Source organism: Oncorhynchus mykiss, chromosome 27 (assembly GCF_013265735.2).
Source record: "Oncorhynchus mykiss isolate Arlee chromosome 27, USDA_OmykA_1.1, whole genome shotgun sequence".
NCBI classification, from domain to species: domain Eukaryota; kingdom Metazoa; phylum Chordata; class Actinopteri; order Salmoniformes; family Salmonidae; genus Oncorhynchus; species Oncorhynchus mykiss.
Genome location: NC_048591.1, coordinates 46905495 through 46931449, shown reverse-complemented (window position 1 = coordinate 46931449; position 25955 = coordinate 46905495). Strand labels below are relative to the sequence as shown.

At 41.9% G+C, this 25955-nt stretch overlaps 1 protein-coding gene across 2 annotated transcripts; it reads right to left on the bottom strand.

The window, feature by feature from the left end:
- Positions 1-1189: 1189 nt before the first annotated feature.
- On the bottom strand, positions 1190-24600 carry LOC110508118 (TPA-induced transmembrane protein). Of its 2 annotated transcripts, XM_036965302.1 has the most exons (9): positions 24041-24600; positions 18253-18330; positions 16226-16327; positions 12758-12851; positions 11404-11564; positions 5775-5845; positions 2971-3152; positions 2539-2606; positions 1190-1939 (listed from the first exon to the last, which is right to left on the bottom strand). In XM_036965302.1, exons 1-8 carry the CDS (start codon positions 24116-24118, stop codon positions 2560-2562), a joined length of 813 nt encoding a protein of 270 aa, XP_036821197.1. In that variant the 5' UTR covers positions 24119-24600; the 3' UTR covers positions 1190-1939; positions 2539-2559. The 2 variants fall into 2 exon arrangements, with proteins under 2 accessions (XP_036821197.1, XP_036821198.1); XM_036965303.1 differs by lacking the exons at positions 18253-18330; positions 24041-24600 and adding an exon at positions 16560-16662.
- Positions 24601-25955: the final 1355 nt, after the last annotated feature.

The window sequence follows — 25955 nt, the reverse complement described above, 5'->3', positions numbered from 1 at the left end:
CAGTGTCTCCTGACCCCTCTTGTCTCAGCCTCCAGTATTTATACTGCAGTAGTTTATGTGTCGGTGGGCTAGGGTCAGTTTGTTATATCTGGAGTACTTCTCCTGTCCTATTCTGTGTCCTGTGTGAATTTAAGTGTGCTCTCTCTCTCTCTCTCTCTAATTCTCTCTTTCTTTCTCTCTCTCAGAGGACCTGAGCCCTAGGACCATGCCTCAGGACTACCTGACATGATGACTCCTTGCTGTCCCCAGTCCACCTGGCCGTGCTGCTGCTCCAGTTTCAACTGTTCTGCCTGTGATTATTATTATTTGACCATGTTGGTCATTTATGAACATTTGAACATCTTGGCCATGTTCTGTTATAATCTCCACCCGGCACAGCCAGAAGAGGACTGGCCACCCCTCATAGCCTGGTTCCTCTAGGTTTCTTCCTAGGTTTTGGCCTTTCTAGTAGGGACAGTAGAGACAGTATGGACAGTAGGGACAGTAGAGACAGTAGAGACAGTAGGGACAGTAGAGACAGTAGAGACAGTAGGGACATTAGAGACAGTAGTGGTACAGAGACACATGGGACATCAGAAGACAGAGACAGTAGAGACAGTAGTGGTACAGAGACACATGGGACATCAGGAGAAAGTAGAGACAGAAGGGACAGTAGAGACAGTAGAGACAGTAGGGACAGTAGGGACAGTAGAGAAAGTAGAGACAGTAGGGACAGTAGGGACAGTAGAGACAGTAGGGACAGTAGAGACAGTAGGGACAGTAGAGGCAGTAGGGACAGTAGAGACAGTAGGGACATTAGAGACAGTAGTGGTACAGAGACACATGGGACATCAGGAGACAGAGACAGTAGAGACAGTAGTGGTACAGAGACACATTATCACCACCTAGTGATCAGAAATGTGGATCACGGACAACTTCTGTACTTGTAAACAACAACAACTTATTTACAGGAAAACAACAAAAATGCAACTTCCTGCAGGTGAATATCGTGGTCACTCAACTAGGACAACCCCGTTGCTAACTAGGACAACCCTGTTGCTAACTAGGACACCCCCGTTGCTAACTAGGACAACCCCGTTGCTAACTAGGACAACCCCGTTGCTAACTAGGACACCCCCGTTGCTAACTAGGACAACCCCGTTGCTAACTAGAACAACCCCGTTGCTAACTAGGACAACTCCTTGCAGAGTACAATAAAAAACAAAACATTTATTTCACAAAATTACAAAATACAGTTTCCAATCAATTCATGTAAAATGTAAAATGTGAAAGAATATAGAGATTGAAGCAATGCCTCAAATTGGAATAGTTAGTTCTCTCAGACATGATATATAGACTATAGAGTAGGTATCAGGAAGTCATATTACAACCGATAAAAAGATCTTGGATTAAAAAAAAGATCTTGGATAAAAAAGATCTTGGATAAAAACATCTTGGATAAAAACATCTTGGATAAAAACATCTTGGATAAAAAAGATCTTGGATAAAAACATCTTGGATAAAAACATCTTGGATAAAAAAGATCTTGGATAAAAACATCTTGGATAAAAACATCTTGGATAAAAACATCTGGCTTGGCCACAGACATTGTTAATCCACTTTGACACTTAACATGCAAACAAAATAATTCACCGTCAGACAAACACTTAATGTCAACACCCCATTATCCTCATTCCAAAAGTACACTTAGGCCTTTCCATTCTCTTGGCTACTTGAGATAGATGGAATGATTGGAATGTGCAGAAAAGTATCATCAATGTCTATTTGTCATACAGTCTGTCAGGTTGTACATGCCACTGACACAGCAGTAGTGATCCAGTTTCACAGGGTTTCATTGTGTGTGTGTCTGGGTTGGTCCATGGGTTCTACGTAGCCGTCAGATATTCCACTCAATCAGATGGGTCTCTTGGATCTGCTCAAATCTCTTTGCTGGGAAACTCTTAAAATATAGAAACACATTTTTGTATTTACAACACTAGAACGTAAACATATTTCCCCTCTTTCTGGCTGTGGCCTCTTCCTCATGTCACTTCCTCATCCTCATGCCACTTCCTCATCCTCATGCCACTTCCTCATCCTCATGCCACTTCCTCATCCTCATGCCACTTCCTCATCCTCATGTCACTTCCTCATCCTCATGCCACATCCTCACCCTCATGCCACTTCCTCATCCTCATGGCACTTCCTCATCCTCATGTCACTTCCTCATCCTCATGTCACATCCTCACCCTCATGCCACTTCCTCATCCTCATGGCACTTCCTCATCCTCATGCCACTTCCTCATCCTCATGCCACTTCCTCATCCTCATGCCACTTCCTCATCCTCATGTCACTTCCTCATCCTCATGCCACATTCTCACCCTCATGCCACTTCCTCATCCTCATGCCACTTCCTCATCCTCATGTCACTTCCTCATCCTCATGCCACTTCCTCATCCTCGTGTCACTTCCTCTGAGATATGGCTTGATGCATCATCATGACAGCAAAAACATCACAACACTACAGACAGTCAGACTGTTTCATGATAATGACCTACCCCCAGAGTATTGCGTAGTCGTCACCAATACAGCACGCCACTTCTGCTCTCACTAGTCACTGAGCCAACTGCAAAGGACAAGGAATAAAGAGATGGCGCTAAGAATAACATCACAGGGACATTTCAGAATTTAAATTAATTTATTTATATTTACGCAACAGAAAATATTGTTATATTGTGAGGGTATGTGTGCCACTCTCACCCTGCATGTCCAGTGTGTGTGTCTCAGTCTGCATGCCCAGTGTGTGTGTGTCTCATCCTGCATGTCCAGTGTGTGTGTGTGTATCTCACCCTGCATGTCCAGTGTGTGTGTTTGTATCTCACCCTGCATGTCCAGTATGTGTGTGTGTGTGTGTGTGTGTCTCACCCTGCATGTCCAGTGTGTGTGTTGTGTCTCACCCTGCATGTCCAGTGTGTGTGTATGTGTCTCACCCTGCATGTCCAGTGAAGCCGGGTGTATATACAGTGGGTGGTTGAGCTCAGGGTCTTGGTCATAGAGAGACTGTCTGAAGACATTATACACCATCTCTCTGCTCAGAGTGAACTGCTCCAACTCAGTATTATTCCGGGGCATCAGGAACCTCAGCCGGTAGTCAGCTTGCACAGAGCCGTTTCTGAGAGGAAGATCAGACCAGACAGTCAATCATACAGGGGTCTCAAATAAAACTGTGAAGGACCTCAGCGTTACTCTGGACCCTGATCTCTCTTTTGACGAACATATCAAGACTGTTTCAAGGACAGCTTTTTTTTCCCCCATCTACGTAACATTACACAAAGAAAAAATCTGACATTTTCTGTCCAAAGAATGTGGCAGAAAAATGAACCCATGCTTTTGTTACTTCTAGGTTAGACTACTGCAATGATTTACTCTCAATGCGCTACCCGGATAAATCATTAAATAAACTTCAGTTAGTGCTGAATACGGCTGCTAGAATCCTGACTAGAACCAACAAATTTGATCATATTACTCCAGTGCTAGCCTCCCTACACTGGCTTCCTGTCAAAGCAAGGGCTGATTTCAAGGTTTTACTGCTAACCTACAAAGCATTACATGGGCTTGCTCCTACCTATCTATCTGATTTGGTCCTGCCGTACATACCTACACGTACGCTACGGTCACAAGACGCAGGCCTCCTAATTGTCCCTAGAATTTCTAAGCAAACAGCTGGAGGCAGGGCCTTCTCCTATAGAGCTCCATGTTTATGGAATGGTCTGCCTACCCATGTGAGAGACGCAGACTCGGTCTCAACCTTTAAGTCTTTATTGAAAACTCATCTCTTCCGTAGGTCCTATTGAGTGTAGTCTGGCCCAGGAGTGTGAAGGTGAACGGAAAGGCTCTGGAGCAACGAACCGCCCTTGCTGTCTCTGCCTGGCCGGTTCCCCTCTTTCCACTGGGATTCTCTGCCTCTAACCCTATTACAGGGGCTGAGTCACTGGCTTACTGGTGCTCTTCCATGCCGTCCCTAGGAGGGGTGCGTCACCTGAGTGGGCTGAGTCACTGATGTGATCTCCCTGTCTGGGTTGGCGCCCCCCCTTGGGTTGTGCCGTGGCGGAGATCTTTGTGGGCTATACTCGGCCTTGTCTCAGGATGTTAAGTTGGTGGTTGAAGAGATCCCTCTAGTGGTTTGGGGGCTGTGCTTTGGCAAAGTAGGTGGGGTTATATCCTGCCTGTTTGGCCCTGTCCGGGGGTATCATTGGATGGGGTCACAGTGTCTCCTGACCCCTCCTGTCTCAGCCTTCAGTATTTATGCTGCAGTAGTTTATGTGTCGGGGGGCTAGGGTCAGTTTGTTTCTCTTTCTGTCTCTCGGGGGACCTGAGCCCTAGGACCATGCCCCAGGACTACCAGGCTTGCTTGTCCCCAGTCCACCTGGCCGTGCTGCTGATCCAGTTTCAACTGTTCTGCCTGCGGCTATGGAACCCTGACCTGTTCACCGGACGTGCTACTGTGGGAGAAAGATGTACATATAGGGAGAAATGTAATACTGTACCACAAGAGAAAGATACACAGAGTGCATTTGCCATTCTGGTAAAAATGCATTGTCTATTGTATAGGACAGGAAGCCAAAGTAAGGCCATGAAAGCATAGGACAGCTGGACAAACCAAGGTCAGAGGGACATACAAAGGAGGGGGTCAGCCAAATGACCAACGGATGGACTATAGACATAGGACATATATTTTTAGGACATGAAGAGAAGAGACACATAGTCTACTAGTCCTAATAAGGACAGACATACCAAAGACCACACCAAGCTGAACATAAGGGGGTCCATAGGATAAGATGGGCATGTATTATTTTTGGGACATGAAGAGGTCCTGTCACCATTATAACTTGACTGAAAGCAGATATGGGCGTGAACAAACAGGAAGCACAGATTGAAAGATAATGGTGGCAGATGGACTGAGGGAAGTAACTTCATTTGCATGTGGGATGGACTCATATGTTGTATGTGTATAAAAACAGAGCCAGAGCTCTGGAAAAGTCTGTGTTCCGCGGACCATCTAGGCTTCTGATGTGTTTGTATTAAAAGCCTATATTGAATTCACAAGTTCTTGTAAGTGTTATAGTTTGTAACGATTCTCCACGACACTCCCTGTCCCAGACCTGCTGTTTTCAACTCTCCAGAGACAGCAGGAGCGGTAGAGATACTCTGAATCGGCTATGAAAAGCCAACTGGCATTTACTCCTGAGGTGCTGACCTGTTGCACCCTCGACAACTACTGTGATTATTATTATCTCACCCTGCTGGTCATTTATGAACATTTGAACATCTTGGCCATGTTCTGTTATAATCTCCACCCGGCACAGCCAGAAGAGGACTGGCCACCCCTCATAGCTTGGTTCCTCTCTAGGTTTCTTCCTAGGTTTTGGCCTTTCTAGGGAGTTTTCCCTAGCCACTGTGCTTCTACACCTGCATTGCTTGCTGTTTGGGGTTTTAGGCTGGGTTTCTGTACAGAACTTTGAGATATCAGCTGATGTACGAAGGGCTATATAAATAAATTTGATTTGAATCATCATGTCCTCGCTAGGACCAAGAGTTTTCCCAGAAGACTTGACCAAGAAAAATAGGCTTCACTGTAATTATATATGATTGCAATGAACCATGGGAAATAAATATAAGATTTCCATCTGGTTGTCATTAAATGCAGAGTGGAAAGGACTGCACCGTACTGGAAATAGACAGCCTTTCAATGAACACAGTAAAAATATGTGTTCATTGATTTACTATGTGTTACCTGAAGTCAGAGATTTCAACACTGGAGAAGTAGCGACCCAGGGCCGGAGATGAACTGTAGAGGTCAGACAACTGAGTGGAGGGAGGGAGGGAGGGAGGGAGGGAGGGAGGGAGGGAGGGAGGGAGAGAGAGAGAGAGAGAGAGAGAGAGAGAGAGAGAGAGAGAGAGAGGGAGGGAGGGAGGGAGGGAGGGAGGGAGGGAGGGAGGGAGAAAAAAAGAGTAAGAATGAGAGTGTGAATGTCTTTCCTTGGAACTCAACTACCTCTCACTACTATGGAAGTTCCCTTGTTCCAGTTAAACCCTCCTCTTTCAGATTCCTTCCACATTCTAACTTAAACTGACAACACCAGAATACGCTAGGCAAGTGTGACAGAACAATAAATAAACAGAAACAGGTGGTGGCACTTGAATTATTATGTTTTGCATGATAGTACTGTTTAACAAAAAGAGTGGTAATATTTTGAGAATAAACTAAAAATTAAATTTTGAGAATAAAGTTGCAGTTTACTTCAAGATTAATGTAAGAGATTTGGTTATTAAGTGCGTGACTCCCTGGCAACACCGTTGAAATGCCTGAGATAAATGACCTGTGGAAACTATATATCCTTGCTCTTTTATAAAACAATAATATATAATATTATAAGTATCAGGACCTAGAGAAGGTTGTGAAACTTATTATTTTCAGAAGGAGGAACCGCGGAAAGGTAGAGATGGGCGGGGTGTGTGTGTGTGTGTGTGTGTGTGTGTGTGTGTGTGTGTGTGTGTGTGTGTGTGGGCAGTAAAAAGTAGGGGCAACAACAAACAGCCATCAACCTAGTGATCTAATAACCTCGTTCACTCAATCTACAGATCATATTTATTTACACATTTTATTACTTAACCCTTATTTAACTAGGCAAGTTAGTTAAGAACATATTCTTATTTCCAATGAAGGCCTACTGAGAACAGTGTGTTAACTGCCTTGTACAGGGGCAGAACGACAGGTTTATATACACTAGGCTACCTGCCTCCTCTAACCACTAGGCTACCTGCCTCCTTTAACCACTAGGCTACCTGCCTCCTCTAACCACTAGACTACCTGCCTCCTCTAACCACTAGGCTACCTTTCCTCTAACCACTAGGCTACCTGTCTCCTCTAACCACTAGGCTACCTGCCTCCTCTAACCACTAGGCTACCTGTCTCCTCTAACCACTAGGCTACCTGCCTCCTCTAACCACTAGGCTAGGCTACCTGTCTCCTCTAACCACTAGGCTAGGCTACCTGTCTCCTCTAACCACTAGGCTAGGCTACCTGTCTCCTCTAACCACTAGGTTAGGCTACCTGTCTCCTCTAACCACTAGGCTACCTGTCTCCTCTAACCACTAGGCTACCTGCCTCCACTAACCGCTAGGCTACCTGCCTCCACTAACCGCTAGGCTACCTGCCTCCACTATCCGCTAGACTACCTGCCTCCACTAACCACTAGGCTACCTGCCTCCTATAACCACTAGGCTAGGCTACCTGTCTCCTCTAACCGCTAGGCTAGGCTACCTGCCGCCCCAAATCTAATAACCTGCACGTACACACCATGTTTCCCCGTGGCAATTTCAGACTATAGGCATAAACTCTTCTAACCGGCCGGTGCATTATGAGCACAAACAAAACACTTTATTGGCTGTGTTACTGACTGAAGAGAACTGGGGCTGAGTTCCTGTCTGTCACTGATTGAAGAGAACTGGGGCTGAGTCCCTGTCTGTCACTGACTGAAGAGAACTGGGGCTGAGTCCCTGTCTGTCACTGACTGAAGAGAACTGGGGCTGAGTCCCTGTCTGTCACTGACTGAAGAGAACTGGGGCTGAGTCCCTGTCTGTCACTGACTGAAGAGAACTGGGGCTGAGTGCCTGTCAGTCTGACATCCGAATTCGCTACAACATTATGCCGCGTAGCCTAGGCGAACACAAAAATACATGAATATTGGCAGCTATTAACGACCTTATCCGGGGTGCTTACCTAACAGTAGTATTTCCCCCTGTTGGCAACTATCCTAACAGCTATAGGTTAGTAGTCTACGTGAAACAAGCGAAATGTCAGTATAGAGACAAAGTGGAGTAATTTTTGCCTAATGTTAGCTAGCTAGCTAACATTGAAACTGGTTGGTTAGCTACCAGCAGATTCATGAAGCGTAGTAACATTATGAGTTGGGATCATGTTTAATTGTTTGCTAGCTAGCTACATGTCTAAACAAAAAGACTCCACTCTGCCAGTAACCATTTCACTGTGCCGTTTACACCTTCTGTATCCTGTGCATGTGACAAATAAACGTTGATTTTATTTGATATAGTGTGTTTTTTACCAGAGACGGTAATGTGAAGAACAAAATGACCTGCATCAAACTCATATTAGGATATAGCATTAGGCCAACGAGGCAGTGTCCAAGTTCTAAAATGATCCCGGTAGAATATATATATATGTATATATAATAACAAAAACAAATTAGCTAAAGTGAAGATATTGTAAGCTATATGATATGGTCATTGTTTGAACTGGCTAGCCAGCTAACTTAACACGAGCTAGCTAGCTAACTTAACATTAGCTAGCTAACTTAACATTAGCTAGCTAACTTAACATTAGCTAGCCAGCTAACTTAACATTAGCTAGCCAGCTAACTTAACATTAGCTAGCCAGCTAACTTAACATTAGCTAGCCAGCTAACTTAACATTAGCTAGCCAGCTAACTTAACATTAGCTAGCTAGCTAACTTAACATTAGCTAGCTAACAAGCTAGAAATTATTTTTTTTAAAGTTGCTTTTAGTTGCCTGGTTTGCTAGATTGATCTAAATGAATAATGAATAATAATGAATAAATAAATAACATTTACTGAATTCATTTTAAAACTGATGGGTTTATTTATACACCAGTAATGCTACTTTGGACCACCAGGCTGCTGATGTCATGCAGCCTATTGGTTTTTATGTTTATACTTTTCATAAAGACAATGACGAGTTTGATGTCTAATGGCAGAATGCTCTGTGACAACTGTCTACAGATATAGTATAAACCATCCTTTAATCTTGAAATCTCTGATTTTAGTACCCAGCATACTCACTCTGTTTAGCACATGGCCTCACATGTGAGGAGAAAGAGATGGGCGGGGCTCAGGCTTAAGAGGGTGTGAACGATGCTGAACGGGTGTAGACAAAAGAAGAGCTCTCCAGTAGGTGTACTTTACCAAAACATTCAAAGGCCATTTTCTCCAAAGTGGGGTTACAGGTTTATCAACTTTCAAAGCAGAATTACTTTCCCATTGTTCCTCAACTGTAGTGTGTGATATACAAAGGGTGGGTCTAATTCTGAAAGCTGATTGGTTAAAACCGCATTCCAGCTGGTGTCTATTCCACAAGTTACCACCGGCTAAATCTATGATGTTAAAATGCCTATTTACTCTGTTCCATTTGACTGCTGCAATCCACTCTCTCATCAGCCCAGCCAGGCAATTTATAAACTTGATCTCCACTATAAAAAGCATCTAGACATTATCTCACATTTTTTGGGGGTTGAGGTCGGGTGATTGTGGAGGCCAGGTCACCTGATGCAGCACCCCATCACTCTCCTTCTTGGTCAAATAGCCCTTACACAGCCTGGAGGTGTGGTGTGTCATTGTCCTGTTGAAAAACAGGACCACTAAAACATATAGCATCAAAATGATGAAGACACTATGAAGAAAATTATTGTTTAAATGATATCGTACGTAGTTTTCAACTCAATTATATCAGATACGTGAAATATACAACTCCAGGAGAAGTGTGAAGTATATAAGCCCAAACCAGATGGGATGGCGTATCGCTGCAGAATGCTGTTGTAGCCATGCTGGTTAAGTGTGCCTTGAATTCTAAATAAATCAAAAGACAGTGTCACCAGCAAAGCACCATAACACCTCCTCCTCCATGCTTCACGGTGGGAACCACACATGCAGAGATCATCTGTTCAACCACACGGTTGGAAACAAAAATCTCTCATTTGGACTCCAAACCGAAGGACAAATTTCCACCGCTCTACTTGTGTTTCTTGGCCCAAGCAAGTCTCTGAAGGACACCTCCTATTGGTGTCCTTCAGTAGTGGTTTCTTTGCAGCAATTCGACCATGAAGACCTGATTCACACAGTCTCCTATGAACAGTTGATGTTGAGTTGTGTCTTGTTACTTGAACTCTGAAGCATTTATTTGAGCTGAAATTTCTGATGCTGGTAACTCCAACGAAATGATCCTCTGCAGCAGAGGTAACTCTTGGTCTTCCTTTCCTGTGGCGGTCCTTATGAGACCCAGTTTCATCATAGCGCTTGATGGTTTTTGCGACTGCACTTGAAGAAACTTTCAAAGTTCTTGAAATGTTCCATATTGACTGACCTTCATGTCTTAAAGTAATGATGGACTGTCGTTTCTCTTTGCTTATTTCAGCTATTCTTGCCGTAATATGGACTTGGTATTTTACCAAATAGGGTTATCTTCTGTATAACCCACACCTTGTCACAACACAACTGATTGTCTCAAACACATTAAGGAGGAAAGAAATTCCACACATTAACTAAAGCGTTAGTTCTAGTAGCTATGTTGACCATGACGTGACAACAATGTAGGCTGTGTGTAGCGGTTATGATATGAAGGTTTTGCTTATAACGTTTTTTTGTTGTTGCCTGGTCGCAGACAGCTAAATGTGTTGTGAACTGAAGTCCACAGGAGGGAGAGAGCGAAGTAGATAGATGCGTGAAGGAATGATATATACGACGAGCTGTTTTGTGTGTGGCTGCTATGAAAGTGAACTGTGTTTGCATTTGATCGGCGGGTGTGCCTATTCTATGGGGAAAAACTAGTCTAAAAACGGAAGCAAACGGGGATGATACCTAGTTGAATGTATTCAACTGAAATGTGTCTTTCACATACCTCATCCGACTCTGTGCGGTTCCTCATTCTGAAATGAATCTGTGGCGTAACCCTCTTTCAGGTCCTACTTTCAGTAATATGGTTATTATGTGCTAAGAGAGCAAGGATTTCCTTGCTACTAAATCCAATTCTAAAGTATAGTTTCACCAGGTCATCTAACTCAGGCATTTCAACAGTGGCGTGCAACAGGGAACCAGGGAGATATGTTGAAATAGGCTGTAACTGTGACTTGATTTAAAACATTTTGACACTTTATTCTCAAAATTGTAAAAAAATAAAATAATAAACCAAGTACCACCACGTTAGCCTTTTCCCCCTCTTCATTAGGCCCCAATCCTCTTCCGTAGAATTGGGGCGAAAGGGTAGCCTAGTGGTTAGAGCGTTGGACTAGGAAGGTTGCAAGTTCAAACCCCCGAGCTGACAAGGTACAAATCTGTCGTTCTGCCCCTGAACAAGTCAGTTAACCCACTGTTCCTAGGCCGTCATTGAAAATAAGAATTTGTTCTTAACTGACTTGCCTAGTTAAATAAAGGTAAAAAACTGTAAATGTTAAAATGTAAAATAAAACATTCCCAGCCAGATGATATGTTGTAGTAACTCACTTGTTATGAAACAAACACGCTTCAAACATGCATTCCTGATGCGTTGAATGTCATAAATAGATTTACGGTGAGATTTTGAAACATTCCTGAAAGTCATAAATGCGAGGTACCTTCTCTTGCAGTTGGCTGGACAGGGTCTTACTCTGATTGGACGCTGGGGATAGCAGATCTGGTATGAATATCTGATTGGTCAGTCTGAAGCTTCCGTTGAAACATCGCGGCAGCTCAAACAGCGCTGGATCGTACTTCTCGTCTATGTCATCGTGGATTCCTGTTCAACCAGAGAGAAGAAGAGCCAGACAGTGTCATGGATTCCTGTTCAACCAGAGAGAAGAAGAGCCAGACAGTGTTATGAATCACTGTTCAACCAGAGAGAAGAAGAGCCAGACAGTGTCATGGATCACTGTTCAACCAGAGAGAAGAAGAGCCAGATAGTGTCATGAATCACTGTTCAACCAGAGAGAAGAAGAACCAGACAGTGTCATGGATCACTGTTCAACCAGAGAGAAGAAGAGCCAGACAGTGTTATGAATCACTGTTCAACCAGAGAGAAGAAGAGCCAGACAGTGTCATGGATCCCTGTTCAACCAGAGAGAAGAAGAGCCAGACAGTGTCATGGATTCCTGTTCAACCAGAGAGAAGAAGAGCCAGACAGTGTTATGGATCACTGTTCAACCAGAGAGAAGAAGAGCCAGACAGATAACACACGATCTACAACTGCTATTTTTAGTCACATGCATTATATATGAAGCAAGTTTTAAGGCACATGTCCACAATCTATTTTAATGTCTCCAATTCTATTTTTGTCTATTCCATTCTGCTCTATTCCACTCTGCTCTATTCTGCTCTATTCCACTCTATTCCATTCTGCTCTATTCAACTCTGCTCTATTCCACTCTGCTCTATTCCACTCTATGCCATTCTGCTCTATTCCACTCTATTCTACTCTGCTCTATTCCACTCTATTCCATTCTGCTCTATTCCACTCTATTCTACTCTGCTCTATTCCACTCTATTCCATTCTGTTCTATTCCACTCTATTCTACTCTGCTCTATTCCACTCTATTCCATTATGTTCTATTCCACTCTATTCTACTCTGCTCTATTCCACTCTATTCCATTCTGCTCTATTTCCGCTCTATGCCATTCTGCTCTATTCCATTCTGCTCTATTCCACTCTATTCTACTCTATTCCATTCCGCTCTATTCCACTCTGCTCTATTCCACTCTGCTCTATTCCATTCTGCTCTATTCCACTCTATTCCACTCTATTACACTCTATTCCATTCTGCTCTATTCCACTCTGGACGATTCCACTCTATTCCACTCTGCTCTATTCCACTCTGCTCTATTCCATTCTGCTCTATTCCACTCTATTCCATTCTATTGTGGTAAAGACACGGATGAAATATGGTAAGGACAACCAGAGCATTAACAATAGAAGCGGAAACAGAAACGCTGTACCTAAACACACAGCGAAGGAGACTCCAATCACCAGCAGGATGAGGAAGATGAGGAAGATGAGGATCATCCACCGTCTTCTGTGCACCATGCAGGTCTACAAACAACACAATACACTTTACACTACACACAGCAAACCATTTTACATTTTGGTCATTTAGCAGACAAACAGAACAACACGACTCAAATCTACAGACAAACAGGTAGCAACACACAACAGTCAACAACACAATTCTGTCCATTGGAATGCAATTCAATTCAACTGATTGCAATGGAGAGTACAGGACTTACAGGCCTACTGTAAATTGATTTGAATGAATGAGTGGTTTGTTTGTCGTAGCCCCATGATGAATTTGCATGTAAAGTCTGAAGTCAAATACCAAAACTGCTGTCACAGAGCCAGACCGTTCTGCAGGCGTTGTGAGATCTGGTAACGGTGCTACCCAACTATTAGCTGACACCTAACTCACCTGTTACCTGTTACCCAACTATTACCTGACACCTAACTCACCTGTTACCTGTTACCCAACTATTACCTGATACCTAACTCACCTGTTACCTGTTACCCAACTATTACCTGATACCTAACTCACCTGTTACCTGTTACCCAACTATTACCTGATACTTAACTCACCTGTTACCTGTTACCCAACTATTACCTGATACCTAACTCACCTGTTACCTGTTACCCAACTATTACCTGATACTTAACTCACCTGTTACCTGTTACCCAACTATTACCTGATACCTAACTCACCTGTTACCTGTTACCCAACTATTACCTGATACCTAACTCACCTGTTACCTGTTACCTAACTGTTACCTGTTACCTAACTGTTACATTCTACCTAAATGTTACCTGTTACCTAACTGTTACCTTCTACCTAACTGTTACCTGTTACCTAACTGTTACCTTCTACCTAAATGTTACCTGTTAGCTAACTGTTACCTAACTGTTACCTTCTACCTAAATGTTACCTAACTGTTACCTGTTACCTAACTGCTACCTGTTACCTAACTGTTACCTTCTACCTAACTGTTACCTGTTACCTGTTACCTAACTGTTACCTGTTACCTAACTGTTACCTTCTACCTAACTGTTACCTTCTACCTAACTGTTACCTTTTACCTAACTGTTACCTGTTACCTAACTGTTACCTGTTACCTAACTGTTACCTGTTACCTAACTGTTACCTTCTACTGTTACCTTCTTACTGTTACCTTCTACCTAATGGTTACCTGCAACCTAACTGTTACCTAACTATTACCCATTACCCAACTGTTACCTGCTACCTAACTGTTTTCTGTTACCTGCTACCTAACTGTTTTCTGTTACCTGCTACCTAACTGTTTTATGTTACCTGTTACCTAACTGTTATCTGATACCTAACTGTTACCTTCTACATATTTTTTTGCCTGTCACCTAACTGTTACCTGTTATATAACTGTTACTTGCTACCGAACTGTTAACTGTTACCAATTCTTACCTAATTGTTCCATAATTGTTACCTGCTACCAAAATGTCACCTGCTAATGAACTGTTAACCAACTGTTACCTAACTGTTACCTGTTACCTGTTACCTAACTGTTACCTGTTACCTAAATGTTACCTGTTACCTAACTGTTACCTTCTACCTAACTGTTACCTGTTACCTAACTGTTACCTTCTACCTAACTGTTACCTTCTACCTAACTGTAACCTGTTACCTAACTGTTACCTGTTACCTAACTGTTACCTAACTGTTTCCTGTTACCTAACTGTTTCCTGTTACCTAACTGTTACCTGTTACCTAACTGTTACCTTCTACCTAACTGTTACCTTCTACCTAACTGTTACCTGTTACCTAACTGTTACCTTCTACCTAACTGTTACCTTCTACTGTTACCTTCTACCTAACTGTTACCTGATACCTAACTGTTACTTAACTGTTACCTGTTACATAACTGTTACATGTTACCTAACTGTTACATGTTACCTAACTGTTATCTTCTACTTGACTGTTACCTGTTAGCTAACTGTTATCTAACTGTCACATTTTACCTAACTGTTACCTGATACCTAACTGTTACCTAACTTTTACCTGTTACATAACTGTTACATGTTACCTAACTGTTACATGTTACCTAACTGTTATCTTCTACTTGACTGTTACCTGTTAGCTAACTGTTATCTAACTGTCACATTTTACCTAACTGCTAGCTGTTACCTGATACCTAACTGTTACCTGATACCTGACTGTTTCCTGATACCTGACTGTTTCCTGATACCTGACTGTTTCCTGATAGCTAACTGTTACCTGTTACCTGACTGTTTCCTGATAGCTAACTGTTACCTGTTACCTGACTGTTTCCTGATACATAACTGTTACCTGTTAGGTGACATTTAGGTAGCAGGTAACATTTAGGTAGCAGGTAACATTTAGGTAGCATGTAACATTTAGGTAACAGGTAACATTTAGGTAACGGGTAACAGTTAGGTAGAAGTTAACAGCAGGTAACATTTAGGTAACAGGTAACATTTAGGTAGCAGGTAACATTTAGGTAGCAGGTAACATTTAGGTAGCAGGTAACATTTAGGTAACATGTAGGTAACAGGTAACAGTGAGACAGTAGTTACCTGTTACCTAAATGTTACCTGATACCTAAATGTTACCTTCTACCTAACTGTTACCTGTTACCTGTTACCTAACTACTGTCTCACTGTTACCTGTTACCTAACTGTTACCTGTTACCTACATGTTACATGTTACCTACATGTTACATGTTACCTAAATGTTACCTGCTACCTAAATGTTACCCGTTACCTAAATGTTACCTGTTACCTAAATGTTACCTGTTACCTAAATGTTACCTGTTACCTAAATGTTACCTGTTACCTAACTGTTACATGTTACCTAAATGTTACCTGCTACCTAAATGTTACCTGTTACCTAAATGTTACCTGTTACCTAAATGTTACCTGTTACCTAAATGTTACCTGTTACCTAACTGTTACATGTTACCTAAATGTTACCTGCTACCTAAATGTTACCTGCTACCTAAATGTTACCTGCTACCTAAATGTTACCTGCTACCTAAATGTTACCTGTTACCTAAATGTTACCTGTTACCTAAATGTTACCTGTCACCTAAATGTTACCTGCTGTTAACTTGTTCCTAACTGTGTAAAGACAGGATGGAAGCCAACCACAGTCTGGTGAAGAACAGATACGACCACGCATGCTGAGGATTCTGTGACTAGAATTCTTTACAGACACACCTATATATGTATTTCACCACTTCCTTAGCACTGCTAAGAAGTGGCTTGGTGATGTGAACATTTCTCAGAGTTACACCATCTGCATGGTCACCCACCAACAACAACAACAACAATGAGATGTTAACATTTTTCGATTTGAATCAAAGATCCTGGATTCAATCATGACCAAGGGGTTGTTGAGAGAGACATGAAAAGCTGTGACACCTAGGTACCATTTCTTTGTTGGCGATGCTGTTCTGTACGTTGAGAGAGATCGACTCTTGGTTGACCTCTTGTCCATCAACCCAATGATGCCCGCCATTATCGACAGGAACCTGAGAACACACACCACGCACGTCAGTTTCCACCACAACACTAAACAATGATGTGGAGACAGGGTTATTGTCTTACCCTGAATGTTATATCATGATATCATGATGTTGTAGCTAGCCAACCCAGCCTAACGCTGAATGAGAAACCTGACCTGCTCCTTGTTCAACTTTGAAACCTAGTTCCTTCACATTGACACTTCAGATATTATAATGTGTATCACTACTAATCACTCACCTTCATCAGAGTGGTCTGTCCGTCTCTGTCTGTCTGTCTGTCTGTCATGCACACTGAAAACATTCATTTTCACTTTCTGTTTCTCATCAAAGTCAGATGTTCCTTTAGTCATGTGCCACTTCCCTGACACCACACTCCCTTGGCTGTTTACATACTGCACCGTCACAATGACACCATACCCTCTTGGCTGTTTACATACTGCACCGTCACAATGACACCATACCCCCTTGGCTGTTTACATACCGCACCATCCCCGCTACAATGACACCATACCCCCTTGGCTGTTTACATACTGCACTGTCACAATGACACCATACCCCCTTGGCTGTTTACATACTGCACCGTCACAATGACACCATACCCCCTTGGCTGTTTACATACTGCACCACTACAATGACACCATACCCCCTTGGCTGTTTACATACTGCACCACTACAATGACACCATACCCCCTTGGCTGTTTACATACTGCACCATCACAATGACACCATACCCCCTTGGCTGTTTACATACTGCACCATCACAATGACACCATACCCCCTTGGCTGTTTACATACTGCACCACTACAATGACACCATACCCCCTTGGCTGTTTACATACTGCACCATCCCCGCTACAATGACACCATACCCCCTTGGCTGTTTACATACTGCACCATCACAATGACATCATACCCCCTTGGCTGTTTACATACTGCACCGTCACAATGACACCATACCCCCTTGGCTGTTTACATACTGCACCACTACAATGACACCATACCCCCTTGGCTGTTTACATACTGCACCATCACAATGACACCATACCCCCTTGGCTGTTTACATACTGCACCATCACAATGACACCATACCCCCTTGGCTGTTTACATACTGCACATCACAATGACACCATACCCCCTTGGCTGTTTACATACTGCACCACTACAATGACACCATACCCCCTTGGCTGTTTACATACCGCACCATCCCCGCTACAATGACACCATACCCCCTTGGCTGTTTACATACTGCACCATCACAATGACACCATACCCCCTTGGCTGTTTACATACTGCACCACTACAATGACACCATACCCCCTTGGCTGTTTACATACTGCACCATCCCCGCTACAATGACACCATACCCCCTTGGCTGTTTACATACTGCACCACTACAATGACACCATACCCCCTTGGCTGTTTACATACTGCACCATCACCACTACAATGACACCATACCCCCTTGGCTGTTTACATACCGCACCATCCCCGCTACAATGACACCATACCCCCTTGGCTGTTTACATACTGCACCACTACAATGACACCATACCCCCTTGGCTGTTTACATACTGCACCATCACAATGACACCATACCCCCTTGGCTGTTTACATACTGCACCACTACAATGACACCATACCCCCTTGGCTGTTTACATACTGCACCATCCCCGCTACAATGACACCATACCCCCTTGGCTGTTTACATACTGCACCATCACAATGACACCATACCCCCTTGGCTGTTTACATACTGCACCATCACTGCTACAATGACACTTATGACAGTGAGGATGTGGTTGTGGTTACAATTAGACAGTAGTCCTTCCAACAGTAGGCTAGACATATTTTTCCCTGTGCTGTATACAAAAAGGCCACTGTGTTGCTGAGGGAGAAAGTACTTCAGCCACCAAATGGCAGTGATGACCCACCTGTTCAGGAGAAAGCAGGGGGTTTCCTTCCTCTGCTGCGTCATTGGTGGTCAGCATAGGTCTATTACCTGAAGTCATCTGCAATATGGAATATGGAATTATACAAACATTCTAATGGACATTCTAATGTTCTAATGGACATTCTAATGTTCTAATGGACATTCTAATGGACATTCTAATGTTCTAATGAACATTCTAATGGACATTCTAATAAATATTCTAATGGACATTCTAATGTTCTAATGGACATTCTAATATTCTAATGGACATTCTAATGTTCTAATGGACATTCTAATATTCTAATGGACATTCTAATGTTCTAATGGACATTCTAATGGACATTCTAATGTTCTAATGAACATTCTAATGGACATTCTAATGAATATTCTAATGGACATTCTAATGGACATTCTAATGTTCTAATGGACATTCTAATATTCTAATGGACATTCTAATGTTCTAATGGACATTCTAATTGAATACTTGTTCAATCAGTATTCTATTAGCTGTTCTGCCTAAATAAAAAGGTACTTATGAGCTGAATGTCTTTGAAAAGGATATGTGAGAGGATGTTTACAGAAGCCAAGTTTTTATTACACTCCCTGAATGATATGCAGAAGCCAAATCAAATGTTTGTCCACCTGGCTGCATGTTCCAACTGAAACACATGTACGTTTCTGCAAGAATGTCCTCTGGTCATGGACAAATGTATGACTCTGGATTGCAAGACAAGTGAATGTTGCCAAAACAATGTCTAGCACTTCTGTGGCAACAATCAATGACATTATGAAACTATGGAGCAATCAATGTGAGCAGAAAGAAACAACCTTGGGTTGTTACTGGGCAAAATACAGTGATTATGTAGTGGGAGTTCAGATGCCTTGCCTGTCCTGACATGACATCCTCTCTCTTAATGCTGCGAAGCAGACAAGTCCTTGTTCAATGGTATAGAGGCTCTCAAGTTACATCTCATTCACAGCAGGCTGGGTTGTTTTCACCAATCAGGAACCGCTGGGTAAAACTACACATCAATACAATACACATAACTATTAATCTGATCATGTTTATCCTTCAATAAATCCTTGGGTGATAGAAGGTTTCAACAAAACAGAGACCAGGCTGTGTTGTTTTGAGTTAGTTAATTTGATGAAGATGATAACTCTGAACTCATGCCTTGTCAATCAATGTTAACCGTATGAGTCCCGAGACCCCAGCCCCCTCAAAAAAATCGGCTTTTCATTTATCTGACATTCATTTATCTGCATTTGCAGCCCTTATATTTAGCTCCACTATGAATGTGTTTGTACCATTTTCCTTTTAGGACAAGCAGGGCCTCATGTAGAACAGAACACAAAACTATTAAAAACAAAGATCCGCCTGTTAAAAACCTGTTAAAAATGTTGCTACCAATGGATTCAGAAAACAATAGACGAATTCAAGCCTGTAGCTCCAACACTGTTTAGAAGGGGTTTATGAGTCCAAATCGTGCCGGCATCGCGGTGAGACTGATTGGGTTCATGTTTGAACCACGCACGTCATGGTGGTGTCCCCAGAGTAGTGGGTTTTCAGCTACCGTTCTTACGGTCTTTCCACCCTGGTTGTGGAGATCAGTAACTATAATCTCATTCAGACTAGGAGACATCAGTAACTGTAATCTCATTCAGACTAGGAGACATCAGTAACTATAATCTCATTCAGACTAGGAGACATCAGTAACTGTAATCTCATTCAGACTAGGAGACATCAGTAACTATAATCTCATTCAGACTAGGAGACATCAGTAACTGTAATCTCATTCAGACTAGGAGACATCAGTAACTATAATCTCATTCAGACTAGGTGACATCAGTAACTATAATCTCATTCAGACTAGGAGACATCAGTAACTATAATCTCATTCAGACTAGGAGACATCAGTAACTGTAATCTCATTCAGACTAGGAGACATCAGTAACTATAATCTCATTCAGACTAGGTGACATCAGTAACTATAATCTCATTCAGACTAGGTGACATCAGTAACTATAATCTCATTCAGACTAGGAGACATCAGTAACTATAATCTCATTCAGACTAGGAGACATCAGTAACTATAATCTCATTCAGACTAGGAGACATCAGTAACTATAATCTCATTCAGACTAGGAGACATCAGTAACTATAATCTCATTCAGACTAGGAGACATCAGTAACTATAATCTCATTCAGACTAGGAGACATCAGTAACTATAATCTCATTCAGACTAGGAGACATCAGGAACTATAATCTCATTCAGACTAGGTGACATCAGTAACTATAATCTCATTCAGACTAGGTGACATCAGTAACTATAATCTCATTCAGACTAGGAGACATCAGTAACTATAATCTCATTCAGACTAGGAGACATCAGTAACTATAATCTCATTCAGACTAGGAGACATCAGGAACTATAATCTCATTCAGACTAGGAGACATCAGTAACTATAATCTCATTCAGACTAGGTGACATCAGTAACTATAATCTCATTCAGACTAGGTGACATCGTTAACCACAATCTCTTTTAGACTAGGAGACATCGTTAACTAAAATCTATTTTAGACTAGGTGACATCGTTAACTAAAATCTATTTTAGACTAGGTGACATCGTTAACTAAAATCTATTTTAGACTAGGAGACATCGTTAACTATAATCTCATTCAGACTAGGAGACATCAGGAACTATAATCTCATTCAGACTAGGTGACATCAGGAACTATAATCTCATTCAGACTAGGATACATTGTTAACTAAAATCTATTTTAGACTAGGTGACATCGTTAACTAAAATCTATTTTAGACTAGGAGACATCGTTAACTATAATCTCATTCAGACTAGGAGACATCGTTAACTATAATGTCTCATTCTTACCTCTTATCTACATACCTGTGGAAGATGAGTTAAAACATATCTTTTCAAGGTAAATGAATCCTTGATAAACCCCATCATAAGGCCTGTGTGGCTGCATCAGAAACCATTGGTGAACAAATACAATCTTCCATAACGGGGTGACAAATAGACGTATCATTAGGGACCCAATGCAACAAGTCAACAATGTAGACTAACAGTATTGCTGTTTCATAATATGACAGATTGGACTCCAAATGTTTCTAAGAGGTGTTGTTTAATTGTTCTTATCTCTAATTACACTAATTTAGCAGGAGATATTTAAGGAAGGTCAGACAGTCACTCAGGACTACAAGGTTTTGGTAAACACTCTAAATCCCTCATTTGGAAAAGTTCCGGAAAGTAAATGTTCCTTAATTTCACAAAATGCGGTAATGAAATGTGACATTTTAGTTTTTTTTATTTATATATTTTTTTTAACTTAGAACTATATAGGACATTATACAATCCAATGATCGATACGTGGCAGGTAACTAGGATTTACAGGTTCAAAATGTTCACCCAATATTTCCCGACCTCGGCATTGCAGCCTGTCTTATTTAGGCCCCATGTTCACCGTCTTTGGAGAAGGGTGTAATGGCCGTTTCTTGATGTGAAATGACATGCATTGATGCTCGCTATTTGGTCTGTGGCCGTTTCTTGATGTGAAATGACATGCATTGATGCTCGCTATTTGGTCTGTGGCCGTTTCTTTTGCGTCGTGGACAACAGTTGATGGACAACTGTAGCATTTATAGCTTAGCCTAACCCTCTCCCTTTTCCTAACCTTAACCTCTTTTCATCTAACCTGCCATGCTAATTCACCTAATCTGCCATGCTAATTCACCTAACCTGCCATGCTAATTCACCTAACCTGCCATGCTAATTCACCTAACCTGCCATGCTAATTCACCTAACCTGCCATGCTAATTCACCTAACCTGCCATGCTAATTCACCTAACCTGCCATGCTAATTCACCTAACCTGCCATGCTAATTCACCTAACCTGCCATGCTAATTCACCTAACCTGCCATGCTAATTCACCTAACCTGCCACTTTAATCATTCTAACCTGCCACTTTAATCATTCTAACCTGCCACTTTAATCATTCTAACCTGCCACTTTAATCATTCTAACCTGCCACTTTAATCATTCTAACCTGCTATGTAATCAAATCATCTGTGTCGAGAAACTATTAGTCTCATAACACTGATGGTTTGTTAACGTGGCAGGTTAGGAGAACTAACGTAGCAGGTAAGGAGAACTAACATAGCAGGTTAGGAGAATTAACGTAGCAGGTTAGGAGAATTAACGTAGCAGGTTAGGAGAATGAACGTAGCAGGTTAGGAGAGTTAACGTGGCAGGTTAGGAGAATTAACGTAGCAGGTTAGGAGAATTAACGTAGCAGGTTAGGAGAACTAACGTAGCAGGTTAGGAGAACTAACGTAGCAGGTTAGGAGAACTAACGTAGCAGGTTAGGAGAACTAACGTGGCAGGTTAGGGGAACTAACGTAGCAGGTTAGGAGAACTAACGTAGCAGGTTAGGAGAACTAACGTAGCAGGTTAGGAGAACTAACGTGGCAGGTTAGGAGAACTAACGTAGCAGGTTAGGAGAACTAACGTGGCAGGTTAGGGGAACTAACGTAGCAGGTTAGGAGAACTAACGTAGCAGGTTAGGAGAACTAACGTGGCAGGTTAGGAGAACTAACGTAGCAGGTTAGGAGAACTAACGTAGCAGGTTAGGAGAACTAACGTAGCAGGTTAGGAGAACTAACGTGGCAGGTTAGGAGAACTAACGTAGCAGGTTAGGAGAACTAACGTGGCAGGTTAGGAGAACTAACGTAGCAGGTTAGGAGAATTAACGTGGCAGGTTAGGAGAACTAACGTAGCAGGTTAGGAGAACTAACGTAGAAGGTTAGGAGAACTAACGTAGCAGGTTAGGAGAATTAACGTGGCAGGTTAGGGGAACTAATGTAGCAGGTTAGGAGAACTAATGTTGCAGGTTAGGAGAACTAACGTGGCAGGTTAGGAGAACTAACGTAGCAGGTTAGGAGAACTAAAGTGGCAGGTTAGGGGAACTAACGTAGCAGGTTAGGAGAACTAACGTGGCAGGTTAGGATAACTAACGTGGCAGGTTAGGAGAACTAATGTAGCAGGTTAGGAGAACTAATGTTGCAGGTTAGGAGAATTAACGTAGCAGGTTAGGAGAACTAACGTAGCAGGTTAGGAGAAGTAACGTGGCAGGTTAGGAGAACTAATGTAGCAGGTTAGGAGAATTAACGTGGCAGGTTAGGAGAACTAATGTAGCAGGTTAGGAGAGTTAACGTGGCAGGTTAGGAGAACTAACGTGGCAGGTTAGGAGAACTAATGTAGCAGGTAAGGAGAATTAACATGGCAGGTTAGGAGAACTAACGTGGTAGGTTAGGAGAACTAATGTGGCAGGTTAGGAGAACTAACGTGGCAGGTTAGGAGACTGAGGTTAAGGTTAAGAAAAGGGTTAGGTTTAGCAACAATGCTACTGTTGTCAACAACTGTTATCCCATATGCGACAACTAGATATAGCTGTAATTGTAGCCACAATGGTACAAACCATCAGTAACATAAAACCTGAACTGGCCAACCAACGGCAGGTATCAATGAACTGAACAATGGCATGCACTAATGGGCGTTTCCTGACATCAAGGAACGCCCAATTCAAGAAACGCGCCGAATGTCGGTCTGCAATACACCATATTGGACTTTTGTGCATTTGAAAAGCTGCGTTGTGTTCTCAAGGTTGACGTAGCCTACAACTGAACCGAAACGTATCGATTTCAATAACAGCCTACCTTTTTCTTTCTATTTATGAATATGGCATTGATCGATTCGATTTAAACTCACCTGTTGCTTAGAGGTATTTTCAGCATGGTGATTGTTGTTGTCAAGGCTTTGAACCGGCTGTAACTCGATGCTGTCCATGTTTCTCAAGTTATTACAATACTCGGGAATAATTTCCACAAACCCGGAACTATGAGACGATTTTACCCTTTATCAGTCTCAAGACAGTAGGCTATGTTCAATAACGAAGATTTAATCAATACTGACATACATGATAAGTTATGAAAATATTGTTGTAGTCTAATCAGCGTTGTGATACGACTTCCATTAGACTATTCCTTTCTGCCCTGCCCAGCTGGGTTGTCCCAGGTGACTTTTCCTTGTCAAGTTTCGATGGAGACGGAAGAAGGCGTTGTCTTTACTCAGAGCGAGAAAGAATAAAAGAAAAGAGAGTTCCCAAATGTGTCAAATAGAAGACCAACGGAAGCAGCTTTCCCTGTCAATAATGTCTGTTCCCATACAACGTTTAGATTTCATTCCATAGGCATTTTCCAGGACTTTTGACGCTTGTTGAGTAGGCTAGAATGTGTTACTTCGGTCCTGTAGGAATGTGCCCTAATATTGACATGTAGTCAATATTGATAAACCATGGAATAGAACGGATTAGAGTAGAATGGAATAGAGTAGAATGGAATATAATTTATTACAATATAATATAATTTATTAGAATGGAATATAATGTATTAGAATAGAATGGAATATAATTTATTAGAATAAAATATAATTTATTAGAATGGAAAAGAATGTATTAGAATTGAATATAATTGAATAGAATGTATTAGAATTGAATAGAATGTATTAGAATAGAATAGAATGTATTAGAATAGAATGGAATAGGCAGGTATAGAAGGGAAGGTTTTGCTGTTAAAAAAAAGTTAAATGAAATAAAAATAATTGGGGTTATTCCGCCCCCATGTGTAAGAAGTGAGTACTGCGGGAAAGTACGAAGTATGACCTCTGTTCTGTCAATATTGACATTACAATAAACATTTAATCATCTGTTCTCCTTTTTTTTCAAATCCAAAAAGTGTAAGCATACACAGCCACATTAGAATAAAACAATGCCTTGTATGACTACTGTCTATACAGACAAGAAATACTGTCGTCCTACCAGTGGAGGCTCCTCAGAGGAGGAAGGGGAGGACCATGCTACTCAGTGTTTCATTTTATATATTTTTTTTTTATAGTGAAACACTAAAAATGTTATCCTTTTTAGATAAATCTCGAATAAATATATTTACTTCACCAAATAACTGATTAAAACACACTGCTTTGCAATTAAGGTCTACAGTAGCCTCAACAACACCCTCTATGGTAGCACCATGGTTTAGCCGGAGGACAGCTACGTTCCGTCCTCCTCTGGGTACATTGACTTCAATAAAAAAACCTAGGAGGATCATGGTTCTCACCCCATTTCATGAACCCAAACAGTAATTATGACAACTTCCGGAGGACGTCCTCCAACCTATCAGAGGTTCAACCTCCAACCTCCAACCTAATTTAGCCTCCTCAACAACCTGAGTCAAACTGAGAGGAATGGTATTTATGTTAGCTAGCTGGCTAAGGCTATCCAACACTGCAAGACTTCCAAGTCAAGGTAAGCTTTCAGTTTTATTAATTTTTATTGCCAACAAGGCCCGTAGGTGTTACTGCTAAACTGCTTGCTGTACACTGCACTGCGTGATTGTACACATGGATTGGTGTCACGTGTGCTACTTCTCCGGCCTCCGGTTACCAGGCTGCTCGTTATGGTGCACACCTGTCAGCATCGTTACGAGCGTCGTCAGACTAACTTTTGGACTCCACCACTTCCCTGATTACCTTCCCTATATATGTCACTCCCTTTGGTTCCTTCTCTATAGACAGTGCCTTGCGAAAGTATTCGGCCCCCTTGAACTCTGCAACCTTTTGCCACATT

Excerpts from the sequence above, each read along its gene's own strand:
- LOC110508118 (XM_036965302.1), bottom strand. The coding sequence starts at position 24,118 with ATGGACAGCATCGAGTTACAGCCGGTTCAAAGCCTTGACAACAACAAT. Across the intron at positions 11,565-12,757 it reads CTCCTTCGCTGTGTGTTTAG|GAATCCACGATGACATAGAC; the intron begins GTACAGCGTTTC and ends CTGGTTGAACAG. Across the intron at positions 5,846-11,403 it reads CCAGCCAACTGCAAGAGAAG|TTGTCTGACCTCTACAGTTC; the intron begins GTACCTCGCATT and ends CCCTCCACTCAG.